Genomic DNA, 14,721 nt, shown 5'->3' on the forward strand with positions numbered 1-14,721 from the left:
CACATCGCGAACCAGGCATGTGCCCCAGCCCAGAACCGAACCTGTGACCATTCATTCACCTTTTGGGACAATACCCAACCCTCTGAACGATGCCGGCCAGGGTGGAATATTCTTGTATATAGGAAATTGTAGGGAATCTACTAACAAACTATTAGGACTAATGAATAAGTTCAACATTTTTGCACAATACTAGATCCATGTTTAAAATTGACTGTTTTTCTATACAAAAGTTTTCTTTCACATGAACAATTTGAAAGTAAGGAAAACAATTCCATTTACAATAGCATTAAAAGTAATCATTTACAAGAAAGTTAATAAAGAAATGGGAAATGTATACGCTGAAAACTATAAAACGTTGTTGAAAGGAATTAAAGGAGACCTAAATAAATGAAAAAACATCCTATATTCACGGATTAGAAGAAGACTTAATGTTGTTGAGATGGCAGTACTCCTCAAATAGATCTATAGAGGTGCTTTACTACTCATATCAAATTCCCTTCTTATTTTTTGAGGTAATTGACAAGGTAATCCTCAAATTCATGTGGAAATGCATGGGGCACAAATTAGCCAAAAATATTATTGAAGGAGAATAAAACTGATGAACTCACATTTTCCAATTTCGAAAATTACTACAAAGCTATATTAATGAAGACACTGTGTTATTAGAATAAGGACATATGGATCTGTGGAAAAGAATTGAAAGTCCAGAGACAAACTGTTACATCTCTCTTTACTTGAGTTTAGACAAGTGTGCCAAGAGAATTTAAAGAGAACTAATCTTTTCAATAAACAGTCCTGGGAGAAGAGGCTGTCACTTGCAAAAGAATAAAGGTGGCTATTTACCTCACATCACACTCAAAAACAATTCAAAATGGATCATAGGCTAAAGGTAAGAGCTAACGCTATAAAACTCTTAGAAGCAAACATAGAAATCTTCATGATTTGGGTTAGGTAATAGGTTCTTAGATGTAAAACCAAAAAGTACCGGTGACAAAAGAAAAATAGAGTACTGGACTTTTGTCATATGTCTTTTATATTGGCAAACGATAATACCCAGAGTAAAGAAGAAAATGTGAAGGAAAGGCATCACGTGGCCACAATACGATAAAAGCTTCTACTACAACCCCAAGGTCAAGAATAATGCATGATATCTGGTAGATGCCTAATACTTTTGAATGTTGACTATTGATAGATTGATAAAAGTTTTCTGGTGGTAATTTGGATATATTGATATGTACCAATAACGAAAATGCACATCCCTTTTCTTCATCAATTCCAACTTTAAGTATCCAAAAGAAACAACAGAACAAGTTCTCATAAGTGAATGTACAGGTTTATTCACTGTGATTTAATGCATTCATTGAATAGATACTTATTAAACTGCTTAATGTGTTCTAAAAAATATACTAATGCTACAAATATATTGCTGAACTAGATCTCATGTTTTTCCTGCTTTGAAAACTATGATTGGTGGTATATAGGTATTTAACGAGATTTAAAAATTTACATAAATTCAGGATTAAAATTCGTGTTTAAGTTAGTACTAGAGAGATATTTCCCAACATGGGCTTAAAATACTATATTGCTTCACAGAAAATCAGGAATAAGGTAAGCCAAAAATATTTTGACCTTGTTCTGAAAATTCTACATAATATATTATTAAAATAGGTAAAATTTGTAATTATTTTTTAAAGATTTTATTTATTTACTTTTTAGAGAGGGGAAGGAAGAGAGAAAGAGAGGGAGAGAAACATTAAATGTGTGGTTGCCTCTCACGTGCCCCCTACTGGGGGGACCTGGCCTGCAGTCCAGGCATGCACCCTGACTGGGAATTGAACCAGTGACCCCTTGGTTCACAGGCCGGTGCTCAATCCACTGAGCCACACCAGCCAGGGCAAATATGTAATTATTAAATAGAACAGATAAACAATAATATTTGTAGCCTATAAAAGTATTCTTGAAAAATCTAAAACAAATTGAAGGATAATTAAAAGTAAAGTTTAAAGTAAAATAAGCAGTCTTATACCACATCAATATCATTTATTTTTAATATATAAGAACATAAAAATACATAAAACCTGAACTTTGCTGAGGATCATAAAATGCTTTCATAAAATAAGAGGCATATCTTATTTCTGAGTAGGAAACTCAGTTTTATATAAAAATCACTTCTCTCCAAATTTTATATTAATTTAAGGCAACACAAATCAAAATATACATAGAACTTTTAGCCATAAACTTGAGAATTGATTCCAAATTTATCAGGAAAAATAAAACAAAAAAAATGGCCAATAATATCCTTGGAATCAAAAAACAGAGGCTACTTATCTTACCAGAGAGTTAACGGAATTTTAATAGTATCAACAGGGCCAAATCATTAGCAAATAAATCATTACTGTTGTAAGGTAGTTTGTTATACAAAAAGAATCAGAGAAATGCAATGTAAAATGCATCTTTCATGTATCAGATTGGCTGAACTTTATGTATGCATACATATATCATTGATACGATCTCGTTGTACAAGGAAAGAAGACAATGAACAACATTTTTACACTGTTACTGGTGGATAATATACCTGGCGTAACCTTTCTGGAAGCAACTTGACAATACATACCAATAGCCTAAGATACATGCATTGAGTTTGACCCAAGTATTCCACTTCTACAAAGGTATAATGAAAACACAACGTGAAAGCAAACTTTTGTCTACAAGGATGTTTGTTACCGTATCATTTAGAAAAACAAAAAATGCAATAATCTTAAGTGTTCAGTAAGAAGGATGACTTAGTTAAGTAACTATACATAGTATAGCCATAAAATACAATATTCATCCCTAAAAGAAGAAACTGTGTTTAGAATACTTAATGACACAAAAAGCAATTCATAACATTTTAATTGATAAATATAATAAAAATGTAGGTTGAAATTAGTTCATAAAGTAGTATTTCATTACAATTATAGCTGTAGAAATATAGGTATACAAATAGAGAGAGGGAGTGGGAAAAACAGACATACCCCAAAATATAACCAGGGGTCATAGTAAAGTATTATAATTTATTTGTTTATATGTTCTGCCTGCTTTTCTAAACTTTCTATTTAACTTTAGCTATAAACTTTAACAATCAGGAAGAGAATATCATTGATATGCAAGATGATAGTACAAGTTGCTGCAGACAAAACTTGCGATTGGTTAGGGCACATGAGAGTTGAGAAGGCTTTGAAAGATACTAGAATACTACAAAAATTAAAAAGAAACATCCTCTGAACCTCTTCAAATAATTATGCTTTTTGTCTAAATTAGAAAAATTAGGGACTGTATTATTCAACAAATAATTGTACTACCTTAATGGTATTTCATGAACTTTAAAATCCTTGCTGAAATGGTTAAAAGAAAATCTAAATAATATTTGTATTCTGAAAGCCTAAATTAAGCCCAAAATATCCATAAGATGATTTTCTTTTTGGGGGATAAAAATTATTTACTTTTTAAAATTTAAATGCATGTCATTTTATATACAGAAATCATTATCTTAAGTATTACTCTTTAAGATGTAAATTTTTTGATATACTTATGGATAGACCAGTTTATATAAAGATAATAGGTTGACTTAAAAAAGAGACATTAAGAAATTATTTGGTTGAAAAATGTCATGAGATGATTTTCAAAACAGCAAAACTGTTCTCTCTCTTCTTGAAAACTTGCTAAACAGTTTCTATCTAAATATCACTGTTCATTAGCGTAAATGAATAATTACACCAAACCTATGGTAATTGAATATAGTATAGTATACATCTTAGTGCACTTAATGTGTGAGAGATATGAAGATTTTCATTTTCTTTAATGTCAGAAAAGTAGCCTTTGCTACCTCACCCTCTGTGCCTGTCTAAACTCTGTAGACAGCATCATTCCATGTGAATCACACATACACAAAGCCCACAAAGCAGAGCCCCACTAATGTATCGTACTTAGGAAGACAAAATTATCCTTAGCATTTTCTTAAGTCTAAAATTGTCCTCAAAGTTTCTTTACTTTTTCTTTCTGAAAGCTAAATAAAGCTATTATTATTCCTAAAGGAAAATTTCAATCTCAGTAAACTATGTAGTTTAGTATCATTATTAATAAATGGACTATTAAAGATAGCACTTAGCATTCAATATCTTCTTATCGTGTTATTAATTATTTTCACTTAGTTCATTCGGTACTATACCTATTGGGCAAGAGGCATCGTGCTAGTTATGTTGGAATACAAAACGAAGTGTTTTGACATAGTCTTAGATTCTGATTGCCATATAGAAGTTTGATCCTTGTTTGGGAAGATGTAGCACCATGCCTTAACTATCATGGGTAGAGAGAAGCTCTCTCCTTGGCACTTCTGTTGCAGAACCTCAGAGGCAAGAAAATATCACACATTTCCCCTGAAATTTTGCCATTGCTACCCTTTCCCCCTGCGCACATTCCAGGAAAGGTGTTTTCTGTGATAATTTGTTTGTTTACTATTGATGTTCTGGTTTTTAAATCACTAAATGCAAGGACCACTGTAAAAGGAGCCAGTATCATAGCAACCCCTCCTAAGTCTTCATAGCACATTTATAGTCATTTCAGGTAGTGGATTCCAAGACCATTAAGCATACCCCATTTAAATATAAGTATAAAGTACATACTGGCTCAAATAAAAGTGATTTTGGGGTTAGCCTCAACTTCCCTCTCCTTCATACATGTCATCTCTTGAGTTTTCTAGCCAGCATGACTGGGAAAACAAGACCATGGGTTCCCTGGCTGTGCCCTGTGCGCTGCTTGAGATACTCCACAAGCATGAGCCAGACACCTCTGGCAATCATTTTACTGAATTAAAGGGACCGAAGCATGCTCGCAAGCGAGAAAAAGACCTACTACAAAAAGAGTTTAGGTGATCTTTGATAGCTCCTTGATTACCACTATCTGTAATTCCACCACTCCCCAGTAATTTTAGTAATTGAAAGTTGAACTTACTTCATCAGGAGAAAATGCTATGCCACATTGCATAGATTTCTTTCCCTCCAACTCTATACAATACAGCTTAGGACGTTCAGGGTCTGTGTAGTTCCCTGAAAGGCAGAAAAAAGTACATGTAAGAGAAGCCAGATACATAGCTATAACACCATTGATAAATGTGGAAATCAAACACTAAGAAACCCCATCAATGTGTCCTTAGCAATCAAAAAAGCAGTTGCTAAAATATCTGTGCAGGGTCATGTAAGGTTGCTAGCTTAAAGAATTGCTCTGAATACCAAAATTCTAATCAGCAAAACTAATATCCAAACATGGACCAAACATACACTGAATCAGCAAAAAATATCACAGTCTTATTCAGATGAATGTAGAAAGGAGCAAAGGCCAAGTTTACGTAACTGACTGAATCTGCGGTCTGAGAAAGTTGGGAGATACCCTTTTCAGCGAAGATGGAACAGGGAAGACTCAGGCCTCCTGTGATGCCTTACACTCGGTGCATAAAAAATAGAAATGCAATTTCATACAAGAAAAGTTTCTGACAAAATGGAATCGCTCCATATAAAAAAGCACTGTGTGAAGATACAGAAACAATGCCCAATGGTAATGCAAACTTCAGATTCGAAAACTATAACCCCTTAAAATAACTTCTAAAACCATTTCCTGAAAGATCAAATGTTAGAGTAGAACGTCTTTGCTCATCTAAACAAGCTCCAGAGTCCTTTTCTCTCCCTAAAGTTTTCAGATTATGCGAAGGAATGGTAACAATTTCAATTATCCCTGTCCAGAAATGAACTTCAATAACTCATTCCACCCTCCTTCATCCTATTCAATTTCACTCACCTTGATATATAATGTAAAAACCATTAAATAAATGAACAAAGAACCCATCCAGTTTGTGTAATACAAACATTGTCAGTGCTGTGGGAAAAGATGCAGATGTTACACAGCAAAGAATATCCACGCAGAGTGGATGTATGTCTAGAACATACAAGACATAACAACAATGGATAAATAATATTCATAAATACAATTGGAGTATATGTAAACATATAGTTGATGAAATGCAACAATGCAAGATAGCTTCAACAAATATTTCTCGAGTGCCCACAGCATGCAAAACACTATACTGGACAACTCTAACAGAAAACAAGAAGTGTAAATGCAGTGCTTAATCCCATGGAGCTCACAGCACACTAGGGGGGACAAATGGGTGCCCAGCCCTTTTTGATACGAGGCGGACATTGGTTAGTTCTATAATAAAACTTACACAATGTCTTAAGGGAGAAAAGATTTTTAAAATAATTTCACACAACTGGATGGAGGGTAGAGAATGGTACTAACAACCTATAAGACACAGGAGGTTGAAGCTAACTTATTATCAAAGGCAGAATCTCAGGCAGCAGGGACAGCAGAAGAGGAAACACCCTGGAAGGGAAGCCCAGTGCCATCGGGAGAAAACACAGAAGAGAATGTGGCAGCGGGACAGGGGGCTGGAAAGACAAAGCGATGTCATAGCCAAATGCATCTCCACCTTTCGTCTCCTGTAAGTCACTCTGCAAAGTGAACCTGAAGCTATCATGTCAGAAACCAAGTATAATTTGCCAACAAAGGGCATTTATGTGTTCAAAAATTGATAATAATCAGATATATTTTCAGGGCATTTTAAGTATAAACTTTACTGGACATTGTTAATTATTAAGATCAGTTTCTATACTTCTCAGGCCAAGTCAGCAGCAAAGCTTTTTAAGCAGAGGTGTGATAAGATCTCTGCTTTAAGGAGACCACTCTGGAATAAGGCTGAGGAGAAAGGCCTGGAGGCAGAGAAAGCATTTGAAAAGATGATGCAGTAGCCTAGAGGGGAGGTTTGAGCTAGAGCTAAGGCAGAATCACAGAAAGAAAGGCACTTTGCAGACAGAATAGCCCCACTGAATAACCCAGGAAGAGTCTGATCTATTGAACAAGGTGCATAAAAGTATGTGGGCCAGTCCGTCAGAGTGAAGTGTTAAAACTATAAAAGTTTCAACATCTGGATTTTTTGGAAAAATGAACATAGATGGCATATTTATTCCCAACTGCCTACTGTTATTATTCCTGGGCTATTCCACAGTCTCCTCAAACACAGGATGTTCACCTGACCCTGCTCCTCCTGCGTTACATCAGCTGTGAAGTGTACCTCTAGTCACGCACCTCTTAGAATCAAAAACCGGGAGTGATTCGACACTTCCTCCTCTTCCCTAATACCCATGTCCACATGGTAACCAAGTCAGAGCCTTTCTCCCTCTTCGCAAAAGGCAAACTAGTAAAGTGTGAGCCTCATCGCACCATTGCATGGATATACATCCTCTAATGGTTCTGCCTAACATCTCGACCCTTTGTAACCTCAGTCTCACTTACCCCTCCAGTCCTGACTCCCTATACTCCAGATATCCTGAACTACTTCCATGCTGGCTCATCTTTAGGCTTTTACTTGCATTCCTCCTGTATCCCCTTTTCTTGTGTATCTCCTCCTCATTCTTCAAGACTCAAATTATGCATCAAATTTTCCAAAATATCTTCTTTCCTTATTGTTGATTCTTGGCTAGTTCTCCCTGGTATATGCTCCCTTAGCACCATGCACTGACTTGTCTTACAGTATCTACCATGTTATACGGCAATAATAGCATTCTTTATCCTCCTCACCTACTGTTATAGGTGGTCTCCATTTGTCACCTAGATCCAATAGCCATCTTTCTCTGCTCTGTTCTACTCTGGCCTGACCTGTACAGGCCGATTCAGCTAGGCCCCCTTGCACCTCTGCCTCTGCTTTGGTTCAACCACAGGGAGACACCAGCAGGGTATGAATGGGTAAGAGGTGTTTATGCCCTCATGTCTTCACTGCTTTGGCTACAGTTCTGGCAATGGCTTCATTTCTTTAGAACAATAGCTCTTTAAGTGGGCCCATCTTTCATAGTTTCGCCACTCATAGGGCTCCAGTGACATCTTGCTTCCTCTTGCTCCTTCAGGCCCAAATATAATAGCAGCTTCCATCCCTAGTTGGTTTCTTTCAACAGCTCCCACCTCCACAGATAATCCCTTCAGTAAACCCTCATTATTTAAACCCTTTTAGTGAATCATCTGTCTACTATTGAGACCCTGACTAATAAACTTACTGTTCATTTCTTGAGAAAATGTAAGATATATCATTATATTTATAGACTCAAAGTGTAGTATCAAGCCTATAATTGGTATTCAACAAATACTTATTGAAGAAGAAATGACTAAACCAATGCTGAGCAAACTTTTTAATAAGGGTCCAGATAGTAAATATTTGGGGTTTTGCAAACCACATGGTTTCTGTCACAACTATTCAATTCTACAATTATAGCAGGCATGCAGCCATAAACAAAACACAAATAAATGTGTCTGTATTCTAATAAAACTTATTTATAAACGCAGGTGTCAGGCCAAATTTGGCCCACAGGTCTTAATATGCGAAACCCTGGAAGTAAACAAATGAGATGCACTTATAAAAGTGCATATTTTTTACAACTTAATTTAAAAAGGGAGCCCTAGTGCACTGTTGGTGTGAACGCAGACTGGTGCAGCCACTGTGGAAAACAGTGTGGAATTTCCTAAAAAAAACTAAAAATGGAACTGCCTTATGACCCAGCAATTCCACTGCTGGGATTATACCCTAACAATCCTGAAACAGCAATTCAAAAGAACCTATGGACCCCAATGTTCGTAGCAGCACAATTTACAATAGCCAAGTGCTGGAAACAGCCTAAGTGCCCATCAATAAATGAGTGGATCAAAAAACAGTGGTACATGTACACAATGGAATACTACACAGCAGAAAAGAAAGGAGTTCCTGTCCTTCATGACAACATGGACGGAACCAGAGAGCATTATGCTAAGTGAAGTAAGCCAGGTGGTGAAAGACAAATACCATATGATCTCACCTATAAGTGGAACCTAATCAACAAAACAAGCAAGCGAGCAAAATATAACCAGAGACATTGAAATAAAGAACAAACCAACAGTAACCAGAGGGGAGGGTAGAGGGAGATAATGGGGGAAAGAAGGGGAAAGATCATTAAGGAACATGTATAAAGGACCTGTGGACAAAGCCAAAGGGGAGTAGGATTGAGGTGAGAAGGAGGAGGTGGGTGGGGAGGGGGAGCATGGTGGGTGGAAAGTGGAGACAATCGTACTTGAACAACAATAAAAAAATATAAAAGAAAAAAAACATAAAACTACCAAATGCATGAATAAACATATAGAGAGCTTTCCAAGGACATTTATCTGAAATGCATGAGCAATTAAAATTAGAAATTAATAATTTTATTTTCATTTATAGTATATCCTTATGCATAACATACCTAACTTACTATATTAAATCAATTAACAAGTACAGTTATATGTCCTGCATTACCAAAGTGTTACGATATTAATATTGATGTATTTCTAGAAATATAATCATGATGGGTTATAGAGTATAAGAGAAACATGCATTGAATCATTAAAATAGTTAAGAATAATTGCCCTTGATTTACAATATTTTTTAACATTATACCTTTGAACAACTTAAAACTGTTTTACTTTTACAATAATATCATTGTAGTATAAAATTTATACCTGCTTCATTTTTAAAATTCATTGAAAAACGAGGACGGCCTTCTAGATTAAATTCCACTCTGACACGCGTTATAGTTTTGTTTTTGACTATAAATGGAATAACCTGGGTACCACCAATAAAGGTTCCACTGAAGAAAAATACGTTCTAAAAATTAAAAAAATAATGAAAAGTTGTGTAATAGTTTATGAGACTAATGTAAACTAAAAATTATACTGTAAGAGTAGATCTTAAAAAATTATAACTATGTTTGGTGACAGATGTTAACTAGACTTATTGTGGAAATCATTTAGCAACATATACAAATCAAATCATTATGCTGTACACCTGAAATGCACATAGTGTTATATGTCCATTCTACCTCAATAAAAATTATACTATGTTCATCAAAGACATTAATTAGAATACTCTATAAAAATCAGTGACATTTTCCTTCCTCCCCCCCACCTCCTGTATATAATCAGTTACCAAATACCATTAATTCTGCCTCCTTCATTCACTTCTTATCCTTACAGTAATTGTATGAAGTTAGTAATTTATTTCTTTTCATTTTGTTTCTAGATTCTGACTTCCAATTCTCTCCTCCAAAACTAAGTCACAGTGAAGCTTATTGAAAATCTGACCACGCTGCTTTGTGTCTTAAAATTTGATGATTCTCCTCCATCTACAGGGGAATGTCCAAGTTCATTAGCAGGGCTCACAAAGTTCACCATGATCTTCCCCACCTCACGTTCCAGCCTCACGTAGCTTCATTCTCACCCTATCACTTCGTACTTCAGCAAGCTCTGCGACTTGTCATCTCCAACCAATACCTGACATTCCACCTTTCTGTATCTTTATAAACGTGTCTCTGTCATGAAGGCCTTTTGTTAACTTGTAATTGCCTGATAAAATATTATGCATCCTTCAATCCCCAGTTAGATAAACCATAATTAATTACAACGCTCCATACTACTTCTATTCATTATATTTACTTACATTTTACCATCATAAAGTCCATTTATTTAGTGGACCTTAAGCCTAATTCATTTTGCGTCCCTAGCAACTGACACTTAGCTTAACTATATAAGGAATTGAATGTATCTTAACTTGACCTTATGTGTCAGGGTGTGCCTATGCCACAAAACTCTATAGAATCTGTTCTTCCGGTGGAGTTACTATATATACTCTACAGTTCCTTAGTAAAAGAAGACAAACAATCCAATTAAAAAATGGGCAAAGGACCTGAACAGACACTTCTCCAAGAAGGACATACAGAGGGCCCAGAGACACATGAAAGGATGCTCAGCATCACTAGCCATCAGAGAGATGCAAATTAAAACCACAATGAGATACCACTTCATACCAGTCAGCATGGCCGACAGAAACAAATCAACAAACAAGAAAGACAATGGGGTGAGGGAGGATTGAATGTGGAAGTAGGGGGGTGGGTAGAGCAGGGTAGAGTAATGGTGGAAAAATGGGGACAACTGTAATTGAACAACAATAAAAATAATTTTAAAAAGAATTACATATAACATTAAAAGAGAAAGAGGCAACGGTACCCTAATGTTAAGGAGAATAATTAAGGTCAACTGGCCACTGGTTTCACTCAAAACGTCACCCCAGTTGTACAGGTGAAATCTGTAAAATCCAAATCGGGTAATGAAAGTTTGATGCTTTGTATATGCAAAAAATGCTTCCTCTTCTCCCATTCTGGCCTTGTCCATTTGCTCATTTGGATAAAATCTCCTAATTGTTACTAAGACTCCCAGTCAGTGCCACACACATGTGAAATGTATTGCTGACACCACCTGGTGATACTAGAATATTGTTTTTAAAGGCAGCCAGGCAGCTATGTTTCAAGTCCAAGATAATGAGGAAATATTAATAAAGATTTATCAATGTAAAGTCCTATAAATTACGTAGTTATACCATAACATAAAAAACCTGCCACCAATGTCTTTAGGATGAGGAAATTAAGTAGTGAAAGTGTCAATACTTGTCTAATATTGTTCAAGGAGGGACACCGCAGCGATGGAAAAAGCACTGATACTCCAAGGTTTAATCTCCAGGAGTTACCACAGTCTTGGACTAGCTAGTAATGTCTGTCAGTCTACGTGGACTTCTAATGCCTTCAATACTGGACAGAATAAAGTTTAGAAAATCATTTAACTTAAAGCCAGACAGGAGAACTGTGGTGATGCCCATAAAGTGCAGACTAGCCGTAGGGCACGCCTGGGGCAACCAGCATCCTCATCCATTTCTGCTCAATTTAGTTAAGCACCAGAATGGTGCTAGGTGCTAGGGTACTATTGAAAGAGAAAAAGGAAAGTGCAGATAACTAGAAAATAATATGACAAGTGCTATAGTGAAGATGTTCCCAGAGTTGAAGATATTCTTAATATCTTATAAATGTCATAATAGAGAAGCATACGGGTCTGCTTTGAAGGGTCAGGATAAGTTTCTCTGGGTAGATGAGAGCAGACCTAATTCCTGAAAGGCTGTCCTCCCCTCAGAAAAGCATCTGTATGTGCCTCTATAATTACAGAACAAAATTTTGTTAGGATACAGAACAAAAAAAAGATAAGTAGAATTGTAATTTAGAAAATGCAAATCAAAACCACTGAGATATCACTTTATAGTCCATAGATTGGCAAATATTGCCTTACAATACAATGTACAGAGCAATGGAATGTGAATCAATAAAAGCTCAAGAACAAAAAAGGGGAAATTATGTTGTGAAGTCAAACACGCATGCATTCCATGTCTCAGCAACTCCACTCCAAATGAACTCTTCCATGAGTACCTCAGAAGGTATGTATCTGAATGATAATAGGTATAGTCACTATAATTAAAAAAAAAAACAAGCAGAAACACCTAATTTATGGACAACAGAAGGAGCCTATAAATTATAGTATATCTACACAATGAACTATTAAACAGTGGTGATAATGAATAAAACACAGCAACACCCAACTTAGTTAACCTTTGGAAACACTAATTAAAAGCAACACACCAAAGACTTTATATCTTTGTTACAAAGCTCAAAAATGAAAAACTAAACCAACCAATGAATGGTTAAGGAATTTATACACAGGCAGTAACCCAGTAAGAAAAAAGGAAGGGGATAATAATCACAAAATTAAGGAAAGGGGTTATCTCTTAAAAGCCACACGGTCCTGACGCAGCCGACGGGTGACGCACTGGTACCGGCAGTGCTCTGAAACTTAAGTTCAGTGCTGAATTCTTAAACCTTTATTTCATATTCTGCTTTATCATTTGTTTACATTACATATATTAATATCTGGGTCAAATCACTACATGATAAAATTTTCAAACATAAAAAATGGACACACTAGGGACATACAGCAAATGAAAAGCACCATGGTATACGCAAATGGGTAACACACTCACCGGTTTGATTTCGACATCAGCAACTTCAGCACTTCCACTGACCCTAATTTCTACGTCACTTCCACGGCGAATAGCAATCTAGTATTTAGGAGAAATATAAAACTCGGTAGAAACCACATTAATATATACACTGCTGAAGTGTTACCTGGCATCTATGTAATACTTTATAATTTAAATAATCATAACCTATTATAAATGTCACAAGATTTCTTATTATTGCGGAATTGCTGTCCCTAAAAGGAGTGAGTGTTCAACTCTTCAAAAACCTCTACCACAAGTAGGACCAGAGGACAGCTTGTGAATTTGACCGCAGAATTCTACCCATTTGAATTGACCTTATTGCCTCAAACTCTCTGTGACCTTTCTGTATTTACCCAATTTTAATGGATTATTAAAATGAAAACAAACAGGAAACTGAGTGCAAACACACTTCTTTCCATAGTAACAGACTGATATCCACCACTATAATGAGAGCAGCTAAAAATTGTTGAGTATATGGATCAATTATGGAGCTAAACTCATTATCTCTTTTTTAATCCTCAGTATTCTGTGAGGTTACTACTACTACTAACACAATTTCCAAGTGAGAAAAAGCAAGGTTTAGAGAGGCCAAGTGGTCTATCTTTTTCTTGGGGCCACAAAACTTGAAAGCAGCAGCGTGAAACTTGAATCAAGGCGTATCTGAACACTCAATGGTTTCCAGGACAATTAAGACAGTGAAATAAGAGTTTAGGGGTATAATTCCTTGTTTTATTTTGCATCCTTAGCATCTACAACAGAGACTGTGTTGAATGAATGAATAAGCAAATTTCACTGTATTACACTGTTAAAAAGGTCAGCTTTGGAAAAAGAGCATACTCCTCTAAAGTACAGCAAAAATTGATCTTTCAGTAAAATCTGTAATTTAGTGGCCATGTTTTTCAATTTCTCTCAGAATACTCCATAAAAAAAGCTCTGCCCAAATCTCAGACCGTATACCACAACATATAATTTATAAAACATGTTCAATACATATTTCTCTACAGAAGATACAATTCTTAGGTTATTGATTTGGGAGCCAGGCAAACTGGTGTTTATTACATTAAGCTATGTATTATTTTTAAATTGTTATGGGAAATTGAAGGATGAAATGGGGGATACCTCGAAAGCTATTGATTTTGATCTGACGACAGTGTAGATATTTTTTTTTTTAATGTGAGTAAATGTACACTGTTGATCGGTAAACTGAAGATCAGGAGTATTCTATTCTATGAGTTTATAATAAATAACATTTATTACAGACTGGTCTTACATGTTTTATTTCTTCTGTTGAATGAACACAGAGAAGTCCCTAAAATCAAGGTAATAGCTTTTCATTTACATAATTCCTAGAACACAAAATAGTAAAACAACGGATGTGTGCTATAAAATATAGATGTGAACATCATATAGAATTTGTGTATAATTCATAGTCATTAAAGCTATTTAGAATCAGCATTCCAAAACTGATTATTTTTCCTAAGGTATCTAATTAATGCCATGAACCAAAATCCTTTGCTTTGTTACTAGTGAGGGCTTGTCACAAGTTATAGTTACCAAATATAAATTCAATTTAATGTGAAAAATGCCTCATATTGATAAAAGGTATTCATTCCAATTTAGTACAAATTTCCATGACCAGTTTCTACCCAAAATATTTTCTACAAATCCTCTTGCCAACTTCTGCTAACCATTATTATAAT

At 35.5% G+C, this 14,721-nt stretch overlaps 1 protein-coding gene across 1 annotated transcript in view; it reads right to left on the minus strand.

The window, feature by feature from the left end:
* The window catches only part of CFAP47 (cilia and flagella associated protein 47), a 316,288-nt gene that overhangs the window by 255,422 nt on the left and 46,145 nt on the right, over positions 1-14,721 (minus strand). The window contains exons 19-21 of the mRNA XM_053916952.1: positions 13,001-13,078; positions 9,607-9,751; positions 4,990-5,084 (exon numbers count right to left, since the gene is read on the minus strand). Of these exons, the coding sequence (XP_053772927.1) occupies positions 4,990-5,084; positions 9,607-9,751; positions 13,001-13,078 (318 nt within the window). The remainder of the gene's footprint in view (positions 1-4,989; positions 5,085-9,606; positions 9,752-13,000; positions 13,079-14,721) is intronic.

The sequence above is a fragment of the Desmodus rotundus genome, chromosome X (assembly GCF_022682495.2).
Source record: "Desmodus rotundus isolate HL8 chromosome X, HLdesRot8A.1, whole genome shotgun sequence".
Lineage (NCBI taxonomy): Eukaryota > Metazoa > Chordata > Mammalia > Chiroptera > Phyllostomidae > Desmodus > Desmodus rotundus.